Source organism: Bos mutus, chromosome 27, assembly GCF_027580195.1.
Source record: "Bos mutus isolate GX-2022 chromosome 27, NWIPB_WYAK_1.1, whole genome shotgun sequence".
Taxonomy (NCBI): domain Eukaryota; kingdom Metazoa; phylum Chordata; class Mammalia; order Artiodactyla; family Bovidae; genus Bos; species Bos mutus.
In genome coordinates, this window is record NC_091643.1 from 8,438,973 (window position 1) to 8,460,700 (window position 21,728).

A 21,728-nucleotide genomic window follows, 5' to 3' on the forward strand; every position below is an offset into this window, starting at 1 on the left:
GAAGCCAAGGGGTCTGTCTACACCCTCAGGTCATGAAGTCACCTCCTGTTACCAAAGCAACCACTCAACAGGCCTCTGTGGTCTAAGAGGGGGGCTGGAAACACCTTCCGTGTTCCTTCTCGGATCCTCCCTCCCAGATGAGTGTTTCTGGAAGGAGGGCCCAGAGTCAGAAGGCTGAGGTCAGCTGGCTGACCCCACCCACTCCCTTCGCCTCCAGACCCACCCACAGGAGCTCGGGAGGAAGCAGGTCAGATCACCGGTGATCCCTCACGCCTCACCTGGTGAATGTGTGACCTCGAGCTCATCACCTAAGCCTCTGGGTCTTTATCCACAAGGTGGGGGTGACCATACCCTTTCTGGTGCTGTCGGTCAAATGAGACGGAGTGTGGGGCCCTCGGGGGCTTGGAGCATGTTCCTACTTCCTCTCCCCAAGCCACCTGCCACCCCTGCCCCCTAACACTCCGTGCAACCCGCGCTCTGTGCCAAGGACCTTCAGGTGCGTCCAGCTCTGCGTGACCCCATGAACTGTGGCCTGCCAGGCTCCTCTGCCCACGGGATTCTCCAGGCAGGAATACCCCACCTCCCATCAAATCCTGCCTGATGATCCTCCTATCACGCCTGAGCATGCAGGAAGCGGTATGGATAAGGCACCCATCACACCTGGCGATGACACCCTCGCTGAACAGGAGCCATGATGATTTCTGCACGATCTGGTGCTCGTATTTACACCTATTTGATATATTCCTGAGTAGTCATTTCACTTCCTTGACTAGAGCGTGAGTATAGTAAGTCAGGATCATCAAAAAGATGGTCCCCTGATGGCTCAGTCCAGGGCTCAAAGCGTGTAAGATTTGAAGACACACAGACAGGTTACAGCGAGTGTAGTGTCGTCCAGTGAGGGGACAGGGAGAGCTGGCCCTACTTCTCGAGCGGTGACCAGTGTGTCCACAGGGATCAGGCAGCACTTTCCAGCCTTCTCCATCACAGCGCGGAGGATGTGACATTAGCAAGGCGCCCTGGGGCGTCTCACTCGTCCAAGACCCAGGATGCCAGTGCTTATATCTGCAAGGCGCTCTGGAGGCTTTCAGCCCAGACAGACTGACAGCAGAAGGGATCAGCATCTTCAGTTCAGTTCAGTCGCTCAGTCGGGTCCGACTCTTTGCAACCCCATGAATCGCAGCATGCCAGGCCTCCCTGTCCATCACCAATTCCTGGAGTTCACTCAGACTCATGTCCATTGAGTCAGTGACGCCATCCAGCCATCTCATCCTCTGTCGTCCCCTTCTCCTCCTGCCCCCAATCCCTCCCAGCATCAGAGTCTTTTCCAGTGAGTCAACTCTTCGAATGAGGTGGCCAAACTACTGGAGTTTCAGCTTCAGCATCATTCCTTCCAAAGAAATCCCAGGGCTGATCTCCTTCAGAATGGACTGGTTGGATCTCCTTGCAGTCCAAGGGACTCTCAAGAGTCTTCTCCAACACCACAGTTCAAAAGCATCAATTCTTCGGCACACAGCCTTCTTCACAGTCCAACTCTCACATCCATACATGACCACAGGAAAAACCATAGCCTTGACTAGACGGACCTTTGTTGGCAAAGTAATGTCTCTGCTTCTGAATATGCTATCTAGGTTGGACATAACTTTCCTTCCAAGGAGTAAGCATCTTTTAATTTCATGGCTGCAGTCACTATCTGCAGTGATTTTGGAGCCCAAAAAAATAAAGTCTGACACTGTTTCCACTGTTTCCCCATCTATTTCCCATGAAGTGATCGGACCGGAGCTATGATCTTCATTTTCTGAATGTTGAGCTTTAAGCCAACGTTTTCACTCTCCACTTTCACTTTCATCAAGAGGCTTTTTAGTTCTTCTTCACTTTCTGCCATAAGGGTGTGTCATCTGCATATCTGAGGTTATTGATATTTCTCCCAGTAATCTTGATTCCAGCTTGTGTTTCTTCCAGTCCAGCGTTTCTCAGGACGTACTCTGCATATAAGTTAAATAAACAGGGTGACAATATACAGCCTTGACGTACTCCTTTTCCTATTTGGAACCAGTCTGTTGTTCCATGTCCAGTTCTAACTGTTGCTTCCTGACCTGCATACAGTTTTCTTAAGAGGCAGGTCAGGTGGTCTGGTATTCCCATCTCTTTCAGAATTTTCCACAGTTTATTGTGATCCACACAGCCAAAGGCTTTGGCATAGTCAATAAAGCAGAAATAGATGTTTTTCTGGAACTCTCTTGCTTTTTCCATGATCCAGCGGATATTGGCAATTTGATCTCAGGTTCCTCTGCCTTTTCTAAAACCAGCTTGAACATCAGGAAGTTCACGGTTCACATATTGCTGAAGCCTGGCTTGGAGAATTTTGAGCATTACTTTACTAGCATGTGAGATGAGTACAATTGTGCGGTAGTTTGAGCATTCTTTGGCATTGCCTTTCTTTGGGATCAGAATGAAAACTGACCTTTTCCAGTCCTGTGGCCACTGCTGAGTTTTCCAAATTTGCTGGCATATTGAGTGCAGCACTTTCACAGCATCATCTTTCAGTATTTGAAAGAGCTCAACTGGAATTCCATCACCTCCACTAGCTTTGTTTGTAGTGATGCTTTCTAAGGCCCACTTGACTTCACATTCCAGGATGTCTGGCTCTAGGTCAGTGATCACACTATCGTGATTATCTAGGACATGAAGATCTTTTTTGTACAGTTCTTCTGTGTATTCTTGCCACCTCTTCTTGGTATCTTCTGCTTCTGTTAGGTCCATACCATTTCTGTCCTTTATCGAGCCCATCTTTGCATGAAATGTTCCTTTGGTATCTCTAATTTTCTTGAAGAGATCTCTAGTCTTTCCCATTCTGTTGTTTTCCTCTATTTCTTTGCACTGATCGCCGAGGAAGGCTTTCTTATCTCTTCTTGCTATTCTTTGGAACTCTGCATTCAGATGCTTATATCTTTCCTTTTCTCCTTTGCTTTTCCCTTCTCTTCTTTTCACAGCTATTTGTAAGGCCTCCCCAGACAGCCATTTTGCTTTTTTGCATTTCTTTTCCATGGGGATGGTCTTGATCCCTGTCTCCTGTACAATGTCACGAACCTCATTCCATAGTTCATCAGGCACTCTACCTATCAGATCTAGGCCCTTAAATCTATTCCTCACTTCCACTGTATAATCATAAAGGATTTGATTTAGGTCATACCCGAATGGTCTAGTGGTTTTCCCTACTTTCTTCAATTTAAGTCTGAATTTGGTAATAAGGAGTTCATGATCTGAGCCACAGTCAGCTCCTGGTCTTGTTTTTGTTGACTGTATAGAGCTTCTCCATCTTTGGCTGCAAAGAATATAATCAATCTGATTTCGGTGTTGACCATCTGGTGAGGTTAGCTTCTTCCAAATCCACGTGGGAGGCTGTGGCGCAAAGCCCCAAAGCTGCCCACACCATAGCTGGGACCCAAGCCCGGGTCTGTGTGATGCAAGCTCTCAGTCCTGGAAGGGGTTGCAGCTGAGGTCACTGAGGTCACCTCATCTTCTCCTTCTCCCTTTGTGTCTAACAAAACATCCTGTTGAAAATGCCAGCCCTTCTAGACAGTACTTGAGCTGAAGATTTAAGAGAGTATCCACACAGCAGGGACTGTCGAAGCCCACGCTTGGTAAGAAAAGCAAAAAACACTCAGGGAGGCGGGTGGGGTCATTTGTTCCACTGCCCTTCCTCCCTCGGAGATACTCATTTTTGGCGTCTCTGCTTAGCAAGGAAGACCTACATATTTTGTCTTCCAAAGTGCGGGTTTTCACTATAGTGCTTCAAAACAGTTTAGACTGATGGTGGACAAAACTGAGCTTTCCCGGGAGTGTCCCTGACCTTGGATCCCCACCTTGGAGAAGCCACAAGCCAGTGGACGAGGCGTGAGGCTGGGATTCAAAGAGGAACAGGTCCAGAAGATTCCGGCTCCTTTACCTACTAGCTCAGCCTCTCTGGGAAGGGGTTAACCTCCCTACAATTCAGTTTCCTTGGATACAAAATGGGAGTAAGAACAACAGTACTCCTGCTGGGGGCTGCCGTGCAGACTGGAGACAAAGCAGGTGAAATGTCTCACCCATGCGGGCGTGCAGTGCTTTTTCCACAAACGTGGGTCTGATCATTAGGCGTCTTTCATCCGAATGAGGGTGCCGATGCTTGGGCTCTCTCATGTGACTCCTCCTCTGAGGAAGCAGAAGTATTCTCTCTTATGGACAAGGCACGTGGAGTGTTAGGAAAACATGCATGGCTGTCACGTCCAGTAGAATCCGTGACTCTGCCCGACTGGAGTTACATAGCCACCCCTCTCTCCTGGGTGCCTTCCTCCAGAGGCTCGGAACGCAAGGGGGTCTCCCAGAGAACACACCGCTCATGTTCTGATCATGGACGCTGATGAAAGACCCTCCCCTGCGTACCCAGAGCAGCCCAGGGATTTCCCTGAAAGGGGGGAGTAGCCCGGCGGGACCTGGACCACTTCCTGGACTAAGCCAGGTCACGGCCAAGTGCTCACCACACACCAGCGAACGCTGGATGCCTCCCCCCAGCCCCTCACGTCCACCCCACCCCTACCTCCTGCCGCTTGTCACCGTGAAAACAGCTCTTAAATCTGCCCGCCTCCACAACCATCAGCCCCGTCCAGTCTCACGCCTGGAGTACTCCAGAAACCTCATAACTGGTCTCTCCAGTGGATGAGGCAGGGCCAGCAGGGTCCCAGTACCACACCCCAAGAGCTGATGGCTAATATCCAGGAATTTGGTGAGAAAGGTGGTCAAGCCGCCAGTGGTTTGAAATAAGCCAGGTGGGAGTTGTTACCCTGTAGAAATCAGGACATCTTTGGGGAGAGCTGACTGCCCCGCCCAGCACTGCCTGGGCCCCTTCCCATGGGTCCCCCCCACCCAAAGCAGGGCTCCCGGCAGCAGCGTCCACCTTCTGCACATTAGCTTCCCTTGCACCCAGCTCCCCTGTCAGCCCACTCGCTCATACCCACTGGCCAAGGCCCACCCTTGGCAGGGGCTCTGAACAGGCTGCCCCTCAGCCTGGACCCTCTTCCCACCCTCCCCACCTGGCCAGCGCCCACCAACCCTCAGGTTCCTTGTTCCTCCTGCCTGGCGATGCCCCCCGGGGCAGCCTTCCAGACCCCCAGTGTAAGGTCTCAGCGCCCTGGGGTCCCTCTCCTAGGCTGTGATGACCATAGTTGGGAGCTTACATTTATAATACTTGATTAGCGGTGCTTTCCTTTTTCCAAAAAGGCCTTCATCAAACAGTGGCTGACTCTTGGGCACCCAATACACACACAACATAGAGTTTCCGTGAGGGAACTGGAAGAGGCCCAAAGGCAGACAGGGTCCGGGCTGACGAGAGCCCTCCTCCGCAGACACACGGGCTGTGAGGGAGGCTGAGGAGCTCAGGGAGAACTGACCCCAGACTCCACCGGGTGGGCCTCGCTGACTGACCTGCTGGAGCCCAGAGGGCAGAGGCAGGGAGGGCAGGGGCCCCAGATGGCAGAAGGAGAGCTTGGCTTTCGGCTTTTTTGTTAAATAAGGTTTTTGAACAGGAGAAGAAACTTGAAATAGAAGACACAAACACACACATTCTCTCTCTCTCGGGCTCACAGCTAGAAAGCCAAAAACAGCCTCCATCTGACAACTGTATCCCAAGCCCAGAGAGCACATAGGGGCCCCCGGGGGTGGAGACAGCAGACAGTGGCCCATCCTGACAGAACTCTCTCTCAAGGAAGCTGAGATGTGGCTGCAGCGGGATGCGGGCTGGAGCCAAGACTCTGAAGGCCCCGGCCCAGGTCTGTGTGGGGCTGAGCAAGGAGCTGAGCTCCAGGAGTTGGTGATGGACAGGGAGGCCCGGTGTGCTGCAGTCCATGGGGTCACAAAGAGTCGGACACGACTGAGTGACTGAACTGAACTGGGGAAGGAGCTAGCTCTTCCGTCCTGATGCCAGGGCTCTGTTGCACCCGGCTTGCACCCCAGCCACGGGGTTTGCTGGAATCAAGAGTTTCCCGGGTGACTTTGAGTAACTACCACCTGCAGGACTGTCCTCTGGCCCCCACGTTCCTCCAGGGGTTGCTCCACTCACTGGGAGCTGCTCCACCCATTCGGAGCTCCACGTCTTCCAGCTGATAGGGGAGGCTGGGGGTCTGAGATGATCTCTGCTGTGACTGGCCGGAGGCCGGGATGACTCTCCCTGCTGGCTGCAGCCAGGCTCCTGGGAATCCACCATCTCTTCAAGTCCAGAAAGATGCTGGAGGCCCTTCATTAAAAAGTGGGTACCTTCCCTCAAGGGCTTCAGTGTGTCTGAATTTTGGGTCAAGAAGCTAGTATTAGCTATAGGGTAAGTGAGGGTTCCCCCGAGCAGAGATCTCCAAACTGGGTATAGGCAGGGGTTACTCAAAACAGGAATCCAAAAAAAACACACAGGAAATGAAGCTTTCCTGCTATTAACCGTGCAGCACCATGCTCAGAGGATCTGTCAGGTCGCGCGCCACTTCTAACACTCGGGATCCCGAGGACAATGGGGTTTCCACCATCAGGGGCGGACAGGAGCTGGTGGGGACAGGCCGGAGGCTCCGAGCGCCCCACTTACGTAGAATTACGGACAGTATCATCCAATTTTAATACGTTCAGTTCAGCCACTCAGTCGTGCCCAACTCTTTGCAACCCCATGGACTGCAGCATGCCAGGGTTCCCTGTCCATCACCAACTCCCAGAGTTTACTCAAAGTCATGTCCATTGAGTCGGTGATGCCATCCAACCATCTCATCCTCTGGTATCCCCTTGTCCTCCTGCCTTCAATCTTTCCCAGCATAAGGGTCTTTTCCAATGAGTCAGTTCTTCGCATCAGGTGGCCAAAGTATTGGAATTTCAGCTTCAGGATCGGTCCTTCCAATGAACATTCAGGACTGATCTCCTTTAGGATGGACTGGTTGGATCTCCTTGAAGTCCAAGGGACTCTGAAGAGTCTTCTCCAACACCCAGTCCAAAAACATCAGTTCTTTGGCACTCAGCTTTCTTTATGGTCCAACTCTCATATCCATACATGGCTACTGGAAAAACCATAGCTTTGACTAGACGGACCTTTGTTGGCAAAGTAATGTCTCTGCTTTTGAATATGCTATCTAGGTTGGTCATAACTTTTCTTCCAAGGAGCAAGCATCTTTTAATATCATGGCTGCAGTCACCATCTGCAGTGATTTTGAAGCCCCCCAAAATAAAGTCTGACACTGTTTCTGCTGTTTCTTCATCTATTTGCCATGAAGTGATGGGACAGGATGCCATGATCTTCATTTTCTGAATGCTGGGCTTTAGGGCAACTTTTTCACTCTCTTCTCTCACTTTCATCAACAGGCTTTTTAGTTCTTCTGCCATAAAGGTGGTGTCATTTGCATATCTGAGGTTATTGCTATTTCTCCCGGCAATCTTGATTCCAGCTTGTGATTCATCCAGCCCAGCGTTTCTCATGATGTACTCTGCATATAAGTTAAATAAACAGGGTGACAATATACAGCCTTGACGTACTCCCTTCCGGATTCGGAACTAGTCTGCTGTTCCATGTCCAGTTCTAACTGTTGCTTCCTGATCTGCACACAGATTTCTCAGGAGGCAGGTCAGGTGGTCTGGTATTCCCATCTCTTTCAGAATTTTCCAGTTTATTGTGATCCACACAGTCAAAGGCTTTGGCATAGTCAATAAAGCAGAAGTAGATGTTTTTCTGAAATTCTCTTGCTTTTTCCATGATCCAATGGAAGTTGGCAATTTGATCTCAGGTTCCTCTGCCTTTTCTAAATCCAGCTTGAACATCTGCAAGTTCATGGTTCACGTACTGTTGAAGCCTGACTTGGAGGATTTTGAGCATTATTTTGCTAGCGTGTGAGATGAGTGTAGTTCTGCAGTAGTTTGAATATTTTTTGGCATTGCCTTTCTTTGGGATTGGAATGAAAAGTGACTTTTCCCAGCCCTGTGGCCACTGCTGAGTTTTCCAAATTTGCTGGCATATTGAGTGCAGCACTTTCACAGCATCTTCTTTTAGCTCAACTGGAATTCCATCACCTCCACTAGCTTTGTTCGTAGTGATGCTTCCTAAGGCCCACTTGACTTTGCATTCCAGGATTTTAATAAAAGGACTCTCATAAAATGGATGAGTGGCTTAAAGAGATTCTTGTGGAGAATTTCAGTGCACGGACAAACAGGAATATGGAAGCCGTAATGCTTGTGGGGTGAAAAATTCATGTGTCAAAGACATTAAGAGAACAATGAGGATCTATGAGATGTAAAATCAGCCCAAAGAATTCAAAATTATAAAAATTACTTGAAACGCGCATGTTCACCCACCATCCTCAACGATAATTCTCATTTTCGTGTGCCTCTGTATAATTCTCGCTGTGAGATATTGCAAACAACACTGGGAAGACACCAGAACTGGTAAGTATTTAAAATGCTTTTTAAATTAACTTTTAAAACATTTAAAAATGTTTTATTATTTTCACACTTCAGATTTTTCTAAAGTGTGAAAACATGTTTGCATGTTTCATAACATCTAATACATTCAGTTCAGTTCAGTTCAGTCACGTCCGACTCTTCAAGACCCCCTGAACTGCAGCACGCCAGGCCTCCCTGTCCATTACCAGCTCCCGGCGTTCACCCAAACTCATGTCCATCAAGTCAGTGATGCCATCCAGCCATCTCATCCTCTGTCATCCCCTTCTCCTCCTGCCCCCAATCCCTCCCAGCATCCCAGTCTTTTCCAATGAGTCAACTACACAATATATTAGTAGGTGATAATATTAGGTTAGCAAAGATATGTAATTTTTAAAATATATATTTGAAGTTGAAACCTTAATTTTTTTTTTTTTTTTTACTATTTATTTAGGTGACATAGTCAGTAAAGCTTGGAGACCACTAGCCTAGAGTCAGCTTAGGGGACCTGAGGCTGCCTTCCCAGGCCCTTTCTCTCCCAAGAAGCCCACCCAGGGCAAGGTGAGCCCCATTCACAGGGTGGGTGGGGGGTGAGACTTAGTCTGCACCCTCTAACCCTGCCGGCCCCTCCCCCGCCCCCGGGTCCTCCCAGCAGCACAGAGCCTACCTGATTGTGCCATCGGATGACGTTCCCAAATCCCCCTGTCCCAAGACGCTCTTTCATTTCCCAGGCCCCACATGTCTGGGTTGGCAGGGAAGGTGACCAGCTCATACTGAAGTCCTGCTAACGCTGCAAGCAATGGGGGGGGGGGGGGACAAAAGGTGATGGTTAAGGAAAAGTGGGAAGATGGACAAGGTTAAGAGATGCCACAGCGCTTCGATGGGAAAGAAAAATCGGAACTGATTTTTCATCTCCGTACATAAAAGCAGGTGGCTGGGTCTGGTTTTCGTTTGGGGAGCAAAGTCCTGTCTTTCGCAGCCCCCCACCCACCCCACCCCGAAGCTGTATGGAAGCAGCAGGGGGTGGCGTGGGGGTCCCGCCCAGGACCTGCCAGGGGATCCCCGGGCTGCGCCCCCGGTTGGGCGCCTCCCGGCTCAGCCCCCCGTGGCCCCGACGAATCACCGCCGCGTCCCGGGCCCCCGCCCGGCACCACCCCGCCGGGGCCTCCCAGCCCTCCCCGCCCGGGAAGCCCCGGACTCGGGGCCGGTCACGCGCGTCTCTGGGAGCCTCGGAGACGGGGGGGCGGGTGACACCGGGGGCGCCCGCCCGAGGCACTCACCTGGCGGCGGGGCGCGGACGCCGCCCCGAAGACATGAACGCGCGGGGCCCTCAGAGCCGCCAGACAGGCGCCACTTCCTCAAACACTTCCTGCTCTGACGTCACGGGGCACGTGGGTCGCGGCCTTAAAGGGGCCGCCGGCCCAGACTTCCCCACCGCCCCCCCTCGCCCTGTGACCAACCCTGGGGAAAACGGCCCCGTGCGCTTTAGACGTGCGACTTCTACCTGAGCGCTTTCTGAGACGGGGAAGATGGGGATTTCCTCACCTGCCCCCCACCCCCGCCTCGGGGTCAACCTGACCAGGCTTCCTAGACTTTGAAGTAGGGGAATTTCCCGCTCCTCCCCCCCCACCCCGCTCCCCGCTCCCCCCCAGGATGGATTTAGGGACGGTTTACAAGAATTACCCTGGGCCTCTAACTTTTCCGGCTGTAATCCCTCACCTGGTCTGGAAACTCCTGGGCTCAGATCGAGAATGATAAATCACACCTGTAGTCCCTAGGCGTGACAACCTCCTCTTCCCCCTTAAAAAAAAATTAAGAAGAAGCGGAGAGAATCTAATACTGTAACTCGAAACTACAGGTTCAGCCCCAGTAACGGGCGGAAATTGTGAGACTAGCTCTCAGCCTGTTAATCCTTCATCTCCTACCTCCTTGGCATCATGATTTGAGTTTATTATTGAGTTTCTCAGTTCGGGGGCAACATATTAGCAGACAAAGATTGTGTGTGTGTGTGTGTATTATTACTCAAGCAGGGATAAAGTATCAAAGGCAATCTGAAGATAATAGCTCACTTTACAGAGTGATAGAGTGCTTAATAAGTCAGTTCAGTTCAGTCGTGTCCAACTCTGTGACCCCATGGACTGCAGGACGCTAGACTTCCCTGTTCATCACCAATTCCCGGAGCTTGCTCAAACTCACTTCCATCGAGTCAGTGATGCCATCCACCCATCTCATCCTCTGTCATCCCCTTCTCCTCCTGCCTTCAATCTTTCCCAGCATCTGGGTCTTTTCCAGTGAGTCAGTTCTGCACATCAGGTGGCCAAAGTATTGGAGCTTCAGCTTCAACCATCAGTCCTTCCAATGAATATTCAGGACTGATCTCCTTTAGGATGAACTGGTTGGATCTCCTTGCAGTCCAAGGGACTCTCAAGAGTCTTCTCCAACACCACAGTTCAAAAGCATCAATTCTTCAGTGCTCAGCTTTCTTTATGGTCCAACTCTCACATCCATACATGACTACTGGAAAAACCATAGTCTTGACTGCTGCTGCTGCTACTGCTAAGTCACTTCAGTCGTGTCTGACTCTGTGCAACCCCAGAGACGGTGGCCCACCAGGATCCCCTGTCCCTGGGATTCTCCAGGCAAGAACACTGGAGTGGGTTGCCATTTCCTTCTCCAATGCATGAAAGTGAAAAGTGAAAGTGAAGTCGCTCAGTCATGTCCATCTCCTAGCAACCCTATGGACTATAGCCTACCAGGCTCCTCCGTCCATGGGATTTGCCAGGCAAGAGGACTGGAGTGGGGTGCCATTGCCTTCTCCGATAGTCTTGACTAGACCAACCTTTGTAAGTGCCCAACACTAAATCTGTACTTAGGTTTCCTCATCCAGTCCTCAAGGCCACCCTACAAATTGAACAGTACTGTATTATTATTATCTCCGTTTTACAGATGAGAAGACTGAAGCCCAGAGAGAAAGTCTTCATCTCAAAGTCACAGGCTTTTAAGTGGATAATGATCTGATGTTCAAACCCCAGCAGCTGTTTTTGAGTGCAACGTTTTAATACGTAGCTAAAAGTAGCATACTAGTAAGTTCAGAAGGATTTTAAATCCAGGTACTGCTGTTGACTACCTCTGGGACTTTAGGTACTCAGGTACCTAAAGACTTTAGATACTTCAAGTTACTCGACCACTCTAAGCAGCCCGTTGCTCTTTAAAATGTAGGCAACATTGATGGATGCACTTGGAGAGCGTTATGCTTAGTGAAATACATCAGAGAAAGGCAAATAGAGTATATCACTTATATGAGGAATCTAAAAAAATACAACAAACTAGTGAATATAACAAAAAAACAGCAGAATCACAGATACAGAGAACAACTCGTGTTTAGCAGTAGGAAGGAGGAAGACGGGAGGGACATGATAGGGGTAGAATTAACAAACTACTATGTAGAGGATAAATAAGTTATGAGGATACACTGTATAGCATGGGGAATATATCTAATATTTTGTAATAACTATGAAAAAAGTGAAAGTCACTCAGTCATGTCCGACTCTCAGTGACCCCTTGGACTATACAGTCCATGGAATTCTCCAGGCCAGAATACTGGAGTGGGTAGCCTTTCCCTTCTCCAGGGGATCTTCCCAACCCAGGGATCGAATCTAGGTCTCCCGCATTGCCCGCAGATTCTTTACCAGCTGAGCCACAAGGGGAAGCTCAAGAATACCGGAGTGGGTAGCCTATCCTTTCTCCAGTGGATCTTCCTGACCCAGGAATCAAACCAGGGTCTCCTGCCGTACAGGTGGATTCTTCACCAACTGAGCTAGGGGATAAGCTGTAAAAGTCTTGAATCACTATGTTGTGTACCTGAAACTAATATTGTAAATCAACTATGGTGCTTGGTGCTAAGTTGCTTCTGTCATGTCTGACTCTTTGTGCCCCCATGGACTGTACCCCGCCAGGCTCCTCTGTCCGTGGGATTCTCCAGGCAAGAATACTGGAGTGGATTGCCATGCCCTCCTCCAGGGCATCTTTCAGAGCCAGGGATCAAACCTACGTTTCCCGTGGCTCCTGCATTGCAGGAAGATTCTTCACTGCTGAGCCACTGGGAAGCCCCCAGATCAACTGTACCTCGATTTTTAAAAATGTAGACAGCATAAGGTTGAATTGCATGAAATTATCATTTTTTAAAAATGAAACGAAACCAGTTGAAACGTCAGCAACAAAGATTAGCAGTTTTATGTGGTTCAGCCTGAAAGCAACAGAGGGCACAAGTCAGAGATGGGAGGGGCTGGGGAGCTTGTTATGAAGGACAGATGATGAGATGGTAAAAGCCGTGCCTGACAGAGGAACTCTGACCTGAACACAGCCTGAGTCTGAAGTTAATGCTTAGGAACAGACATCAACACAAGCAGAGGGGTCAGTGCGACCAGGGTTGACGAAGATGTGCCAGGATGCTCAGAGTTTCTTCATTTAAGCTATAGCCTCTACTAAACAACACACTTGACCTCAAAGCAGAAAGAGAAAGGAACATGAGTAAATAGTTGTAAAACACTTAGAATAGTGCCTGACATGTTTTCAGTGCAATATGTTTCTTTAATAAATCAATTTTAAAAATAAATTTATTTTCATAAGTAAAATTTGAACTCCTATGGTTGCTGGGCCCTATGTAGAGTCTGTTTTCTGTGCAACATCACAAAAGATTTCCTTTTAATCCTGTCCTCAGAAAATCACTGTCCCTGAGAAACTTAATGAGACATCCATTGATATGCTAAAAGTTCATTCTGTGCCACCGTAATTTAAGCATTTTCATTCACTCAGCTCAAAATAACTATTTTCAACTGAATATAAATCTCTCTGATAAGTCACATATTGCTGGGTTAAAAAAAATAATAATGACAGCCCAGGAAGGAGTCTCTGGGTTTTATCACATCCCAAGATGTTCATCTTGTTAAACTCCTTATTCCCTCCACATAAGATGTACTCACTGCCTACATCTTTTCTTTATCCTCTTCTAGAGATGAGTGCGGAGAAGGCAATGGCAACCCACTCCAGTCCTCTTGCCTGGCAAATTCCATGGAAGGAGGAGCCTGGTAGGCTGCAGTCCATGGGGTCTCTAGGAGTCGGACAAGACTGAGCGACTTCACTTTCACTTTTCACTTTCACGTATTGGAGAAGGAAATGGCAACCCACTCCAGTGTTCTTGCCTGGAGAATCCCAGGGACAGGGAAGCCTCATGGGCTGCTGTCTCTGGGGTCACACAGAGTCGGACATGATTGAAGCGACTTAGCAGCAGCAGCAGAGATGAGTGAGCTGATTGTTTACACAAAATTATGTTCAGATGCAGAGGAAAAATCTTTTTCTTCCTGTTTTGAGTCTGAATATACTATTTTGGATAATCCAGAAGCACTGAGCAGCCTGAGTGCCTGGCACAACCCTGGGTACCACTGTACCAGGGGCTCCATCTCCTGTCAGAGGTATCTGGAATCTTACTGGAGGCATGCGACTCCCTGAGAGTTACGGTGATGAGAGATGGGGACCAAGCCATACAGAGTCCAGTGCTAATTTGTTCTGCTGTAGAGGCCGTACAGCACTGCTGATAAGGATACCGTTTCCGAGGGGGTTATTTTAAAATAAAAATCTTCTTCAGAGGGTAAGTCAAAGAGAACTATCCTCTTGCTCCATCTTTGAGAACCAAGCAGAACTGACCTCCTTTGAGTAAGGAAAGGACTGTTTTCTGAGCAATCTGGAAGCTGACTCATACATAGTAAAAAAAAAAAAAAAAAAAAAGTCAGATTGAAAGATAGGAAGACGATAAAACAGACCCCTGGGGAGACGGAGGAATTCCCCAGGCCCCCAGCCCCGGAGTCAGCTCTGGTTCAGTGATTTCAACAATTCTTTCGTTATAGTTTGTTTTATCCCAGCCTTGCAGGGAGAGGACTCTGCAAGTCAGGACCCGTTCCTGCAACAAACAAAAATTCTCTTGTCACAAAGGTTGGAAAACGTGTTTAGTTGGAGGGCGTGAAAACATCTGCCTTTCTTCTAGGGAAGACGGTGAGAGGCGAGGGTGGGCTGACAGAGACTGACGGTGAGAATGAACTTGGGTCCATCCTTAGCACAGAGCCGGCTGCAGTGAGGAAGGGAAGAACGTGCAGTCAACTTTGCCTTCTGTGAATGAGACCCGGGCCAGCTGGCCATCGTGCCTCAAAGCTTGGGTGAAACAGACAGAGCTGGGATTAGGGGCCCTGAGTCACCCTTCTTGGAGGGACGATACTGGGGGAGGAAATCAGTTTGTAAGCTCCCTCCATTTTTACATGCATAGGTTTTTATTCCAGTAAATTGAAATGAAAGAGGAAGCAGAGGCCCATCCCTTGGCCGCGGTGGTGGGGAAACTGTGAATGTGGGTGTGTGTGTTCTTCCTGGTAGGATGTTTCTCTGTACACCTTAGTTCTGAGGTCTTAACCTGTACTCCATGGGGGCAGAGATGTGGTTCACTGCTGCATTCCCAGTGTCTGGAACATCATAGGTGCTCAATAAAAAATGTACTGAATGAATGGGGAATTGGCCAAGGCAGGCTGGTGATACTGCACTGTACCCTTCAACATTTGATTAGAAGTGGTCTCTGGAGTCGGAGATGTGATTGTAACCCTGTCTCTGTATTTTTTTGGTTTTGTGAAGAGGCAGTTTACTGGACCTCACTGAGCTTTACTTTTCTTATCTCTAAATTGCTGTTGTTGCTAAATTGCTCAGTCATGTCTGACTCTTTGCAACCCCTTGGACTGCAGCAGGCCAGGCTTCCCTGTCCTTCACTATCTCTCAGAGTTTGCTGAAACTCATGTGTTGGACAGTCTCCTACGGAGGCACGGGTCAGCAGTGGCCCCCTCTGGGGACAGGGGCTCTGGCTGCCGCAGACCTGGAAGGCGTGGCATGTGGCTTAAGTCCTCTAGGTTGACATTAGCCCCACTACAGAGCTGCCGGGTGGGCAATCCACAATTATATCAAAGAAGTTTTCGAGCTGTTGCGAAAGTTTGAGGCCCCACAACAGACGTCCTAACCTGACAATCTGGTAGAAGGACTGGGAATCCCCAGGGAATCTGACTTTGAAGGTCAGCAGGATTTTATTACAGAATTTCCCTAGGACTGGGAAAACACAGACTCTTGGAGGGCACAAACAAAACCTTGTGTGCACCAGCACCCAAGAGCAAGGAGCACTGACCCCCCAAAAGACTGAGCCTGACTCTCCTGTGAGTGTTTGGGAGTCTCTGGCGGAAGCCTGGGTCAACAGTGGCCTGCGACGGGGTCAGGGTCACAAACAGCAGCAGTCTGGGGAGGTGCAGCATGATGGTATAAGTCCTTTTGGAGGAGGTTGCCGTTATCCCATAGAAAGTGAAAGCGAAGTCACTCAGTCATGCCCAACTCTTTGTGACCCCATGGACTGTAGCCTACCTAGCCTACCAGGCTCCTCCATCCATGGAATTTTCCAGGCAAGCGTACTGGAGTGGGTTGCCATTTCCTTCTCCAGGGGGTCTTCCCAACCCAGGGATCCAACCTGGTTTCCCACATTGTAGGCAAACACTTTTACTACCATCTGAGCCACCAGGGAAATCATCCTATAGAACCTATAGCCCACTATAGAGACTGGAGCTCCTAGGACTGGGCCCCTCAGGCCAAAATACAGGGAGGGAGCACAGCCTAACCCATCAGCAGAAAATTGGATTAAAGATTTACCCAGCATGGCCCTGCCCACCAGAGCAAGACCCAGTTTCCCCCATAGCCAGTCCCCACATCAGGAAGCTTGCACAAGCCTCTTATCCTCATCCATCAGAGGGCAGACAGAATGAAAACCACAATCTCTAAAGTGGGGGCTAGTAGTCATTAAAAAGTCTACAAATAACAGATGCTGGAGAGGCTGTGGAAAAAAGGGAACCTTCTTATAGAGTTGGTGGAAATGTAAATTAATGCAACAGCTATGGAGGGCTTTCAAAAAACTAAAAATAGTTACCATATGATCCTGCAATCCTACTCCTGGGACTCTATCTGGAGAAAACCGTAATTTAAAAAGATACATGTACCCCTATGTTCATTGCAGCACTATTTACAGTAATCAGGACATGGAAGCAACCTAAATGTCCATTGACAGATGAACAGGTAAAGATGTGGTACATATATACAATGGAATACTACTGTGCCATAAAAAAGAATGAAATAATGCCATTTGCATCAACATGAATGGACCTAGAGATCATCATACTAAGCCAAATAAGTCGGATAAAGACAAATACCATATCAGTTCAGTTCAGTTCAGTTCAGTCTCTCAGTCGTGTCCAACTCTTTGTGACCCCCATGAACTGCAGCACACCAGGCCTCCCTGCCCATCACCAACTCCCGGAGTGCACTCAGACTCACGTCCATCGAGTCAGTGATGCCATCCAGCCATCTCATCCTCTGTCGTCCCCTTCTCCTCCTGCCCCCAATCCCTCCCAGCATCAGAGTCTTTTCCGATGAGTCAACTCTTTGCATGATGTGGCCAAAGTACTGGAGTTTCAGCTTCAGCATCATTCCCTCCAAAGAAATCCCAGGGCTGATCTCCTTCAGAATGGACTGGTTGGATCTCCTTGCAGTCCAAGGGACTCTCAAGAGTCTTCTCCAGCACCATAGTTCAAAAGCATCAATTCTTCAGTGCTCAGCTTTGTTCACAGTCCAACTCTCACATCCATACATGACCACTGGAAAAACCATAGCCTTGACTAGACGGACCTTTGTTGGCAAAGTAATGTCTCTGCTTTTCAATATGCTATCTAGGTTGGTCATAACTTTTCTTCCAAGGAGTAAGCGTCTTTTAATTTCATGGTTGCAGTCACCATCTGCAGTGATTTTGGAACCCAAAAAAATAAAGTCTGACACTGTTTCCACTGTTTCCCCATCTATTTCCCATGAAGTGATGGGACCAGATGCCATAATCTTTGTTTTCTGAATGTTGAGGTTTAAGCCAACTTTTTCACTCTCCACTTTCACCTTCATCAAGAGGCTTTTTAGTTCCTCTTCACTTTCTGCCATAAGGGTGGTGTCATCTGAATATCTGAGGTTATTGATATTTCTCCCGGAAATCTTGATTCCAGCTTGTGTTTCTTCCAGCCCAGCATTTCTCATGATGTACTCTGCATATAAGTTAAATAAGCAGGGTGACAATATACAGCCTTGACGTACTCCTTTGCCTATTTGGAACCAGTCTGTTATTCCATACGATTTCACTTAAATGTGGAATCTAAAATACGACATAAATGAATATATGTATGAAATGGAAACGCAGACACAGAGAACAGGCTGTTGGTTGTTAAGGGAGAAGGAGGTAGGGAGGTATGAAGTGGAAGTTTGGGATTAACAGATGCAAACTATTGTATAGAGACTGGACAAACAACAAGGTCCTATGTATAGCTCAAGGAACTACACTCCATGTCCTGTGATAAACCATAATGGCAAAGAACATGAAAAAGAATATATATATATGTATATAACTGAATCAGTTTGTTACATAGCAGAAATTAGCACAACTTTTAAAATCAACTATATTTCAATAAAATTAAACAAATAAATTAGGGGCTAATAAAACCTACTCCTTGTGGTTGTATGGTTTAAGTGAGATAATATATATAAAGTGCCTAATACAGAGCTTGGTTCTTATTAGGACCTCTTTGAACAGTGGCTATTAATACTGTTCTTTTTAAAATGCAATAATCCAGAATGCAACTGAGATCCTTCTCCTTGGTGATTCAGGTGGAGTGGGCTCCAGCCCACCCCCACTTACAGTGAAAAGCTCTGTTTCCCTTCAGCTGTCCTGTCTCTCCAGGAATTTGATGCCAGAGGCGGCGTGTGATGCTAGGTGAGACGGGTAGTATGTTCCGCAGGCTCCTCTGCTTCTGAGCTCCTGCTTTTGCTCAATTCTTAACTGTCCTTTCTAAGTCACTCTTCCTCTTTACCATTGTCAGCTGTTTTGTCTCCATATTCTCTCTTCTAGTCCCCAAGAGCTGTGATCTCTAATGTTTTTTTCTTAAAGAAAATTTTAGCTTTTTACTGACTCACGTTACGAGAGATATTTAATCAAAAAGATGCAAGCCCAGGTCATCATCGGACCCCTCGGATTCTTCTGTCTTTGCTTTCACTCTCTTCTCCTCCTCCAGGCAGCAGGGCTGGAGGCAAAGGGCCACGAGCCCCTGTGCTGTCCCTGAGGCTCCCAGTGCTGCTGACCAGGGCCTTTGCAAATCAGCCTGGCCAGAGGCTGCAGCATTTCCCCCGGCTGCTTGAAGGAAGGCGTTGCTCTTCTCTGTGACCGTCACCGCAGTGGCCCAGGATGGTGGGCCAGGGTTGGGCTGGTGGCCGCCAGGCCTGGTGCCGATGGCTGCATGCAGGGATGGTCCCCTCTCCCAACACTGCCAGCATCCTGCCTGCCTGCTCTGTGCCCCGCTGTCCACGCATCAACTGCTGCCCAAGGCGCAATAACAGCAAACAGGAAGGCTCCACAGTACCCGCTCGGTCATTATTTCCGCCTGAGGAGTTTCATCAGTTTCAATTAATCCTTTCGCCACCTGGGTTTGTGTATCCTGTGCTCCACCCAGGCCTTCTGCTCCAATGCATCCAAGTGATCATTCGCAGATGGACCTTACTTATAGACTCTGCCAAAGGTTCACAGAGATGGAGGACTTGCATCCCAGCCCCACAGGCAATGTGAAATAAATGTCAGACACCTTCTCTTCAGCAATCCCTTTCCCACCTGGCCCAGATCCCCCACTGACACCCCCACCCCAGTCCCCCACCCTGGTTCCCACCCCGCCCACTCTGGTCCCAGCCCCCACTTGCCCTGGCTGCCCAGTTCCAAGCCTCCTGCTCCTGGACAAAGAACCATATTCCTCCCACGTCTCAGGCAGAGCAGCCTGCTCTCCTCGGCCACAATCCCACCTCCCGCCGCCCCCCCTGCTCAGTTTGGTCCCCAACAGGGCCAGAGGCCCTGGGGCGGCCGGCATTGCTTCTGAACTTGGATTCAGATCCCAGAATCCTAGGCTGGGGCCTGGAGCAGGTCCTCTCTTCCGCTGTCCCTGCCCATCTGCTCTCCAGCCACTGCCCTCAGTTTACCAGCCCCTCTCCAGACCTGTCATCATCCCTTGGAGTCCTCTCCCCTTCAAGACCAAAAATCCAGGACTGCAATGATGTTGGCACTGTCTAATTTCCTTCTCAGACCCTAGAGAGCCACCACCCTCTAAGAAAAAGGGATCTATAATGATTTGATAGGAATTCTGCCTTCCCTTAGAAGACAGAAACACCGACAGACCATTTTGGGCCTTAAAGAATTAAAAAAAATTTTTTTTTTGGCTGTGCTGGGTCTTCTGGTGCTTTGAGGGCTTTCTTTAGTTGCAGAGACCAGGGACGAGTCTCTGGTGATTGTGTCCAGGCTTCTTCTTGCCGTAGCTTCTCTTGTCATGGAGTACAGGCTCTAGGCACTCAGACTTCAGTAGTCGCAGCAAACAGGCCTCAGGTTACACCTCCCTGCCTCTGCAGCACGGACTCAGTAGTCGTGCCTTGGCTTAGGTGCTCCTCGGCATGTGGAATCTTCCTGGACCAGGATGGAACCTGTGTCCCCTGCATTGGCGGGCAGATTCTCATCTACTGAGCCACCAGGGAAGTCCCCTAAATAAAAAAAAATTTCCCCCCATCCTTGCTGCTACTGCTGCTATCTACCAGTTTGGATCAGTTCATGCTGATCTGGTGGGTGGGTCTGTGTAGTGGGCAGAACCCAGAGGGATGGTTCTTAGGAGAAAAAAATTGTAGACCCTACTCATTTCATTCCCAGCGGCTGTCAGATCACTTGAACACTAGACAAACTCTCTCCTTCATTTTGAGCATTAAAAAAATTAGGCTTAGGGACTTCCCTGGTGGTCTGATGGTTTAAGCCTTCACCTTGCAATGCAGGGGGTGCAGACTGATCCCTGGTCCGGGGAGGTAAAATCCCACCTGCCTTGTGGTCAAAAAACATAAAACAGAAGCAATATTGTAACACATTCCATAATGACTTTAAAAATGATCCATATCAAAGAAAATCTGTAAAAAAAATTAGGTTTATAGAGGTATTGTTGACATACTATCAAATGTACCCATTTTCACTGAAGGCGTTGTTTTGCCACTGCGTGTAGCCTAGCGGCTCTCCTGTGAATCACCTGGTAGAACATCTCCATCACCCAGAGTCTGCCTCTCCTGGGCCCCCTTGCAGTCCAACCCGCCCCACCCCCAGCCCAGCCCCTGGCCAGCACTGATGCTGTCGTCACTGCAGTTACGCAGTTTGGCCCATGATCATGTAACTTCTAATCTACCATTTCTAGAGAACTGCTGAGGTGTGGCCAGGCTGCTGGATTGAGCTGGGATTCTTCTGCCGAAGAGTCAGAGGCTGGTGATGGCCAAGCAGACACACTGGGAAGGGGGCCCGGGGCAGCGGCTCTAGGCCTGGCTGAGCCATCCTAGAAAGGGAGGAGGGCTCAATGTTGAGCCCAGGAATGAGGAACAGAGAGAAGAGGGAAAGGCCACTCCAGGGGGAGAAGGGGGCCACATGGCCAGAGATGGGAACTTGAATTAAAGGCCTGCTCTGTGTCGCAATTCAACTGTCAGACTCCAACCCATCCTGAGCCCAGGGTGCTGTCAGCACGTCCCCTGGTGGGGGGGTGCTGTCTGCCCCACCTGCCTGCCTTTTCTCCAAAGGCTGATCTCCAAATAGGTAAAGCGAATCTTGGAATCCCCACCTGCTTCCTGTCTCTTCTGGGCTGGGGCCTCTCTGTCTCCGAAGACATCTCACCCAGCTTCCCCCTGGGCCTCTGGCGCCACTTCATACCCTTTTCCGTGAGGGGGACCACTTGCAGGGGCGCTTGCATTTTAAGTGGAGAAAGAAAAGGAAGTGAATTCACATCTTCTACCGGACGGAAGGAAAAATTCAAACAGGAAGAAACGAAGTAAACGAAAAGTAAAAAATTCTCTCTCCAGATCTTAATTCCTGGTCTTTGCCCCCAAAAGCCGTCATGTCACCATTTGCTGTGTGTCCTTTGTAGGGGGAGGGATACATTGTCTGAAACAGCAGCATACACACAAGGCTCTGGACCTTCCCTTTTTTGCTGCGTAAGTCTTGGAACTCTCTCCATGGCAGCATATGTATTAATTTGGATATAGTTTCAGATTTTCAGAAAACCTGCAAGAACTGTAGAAGGAGCCCTGTACACCCACGAGCCAGATTCACGATGGCCAGTGTTTCACCCCTTTGTTCTACCTAT

At 49.1% G+C, this 21,728-nt stretch overlaps 1 protein-coding gene across 1 annotated transcript in view; it reads right to left on the reverse strand.

The window, feature by feature from the left end:
• Window positions 1-9,803, reverse strand: part of IKBKB (inhibitor of nuclear factor kappa B kinase subunit beta) — a 52,713-nt gene extending 42,910 nt beyond the window's left edge. The window contains exons 1-2 of the mRNA XM_070364390.1: window positions 9,711-9,803; window positions 9,098-9,220 (exon numbers count right to left, since the gene is read on the reverse strand). Coding sequence (XP_070220491.1) covers window positions 9,098-9,202 — 105 coding nt within the window. The 5' untranslated portion in view covers window positions 9,203-9,220; window positions 9,711-9,803. The remainder of the gene's footprint in view (window positions 1-9,097; window positions 9,221-9,710) is intronic.
• Between the last annotated feature and the right edge of the window lie 11,925 nt (window positions 9,804-21,728).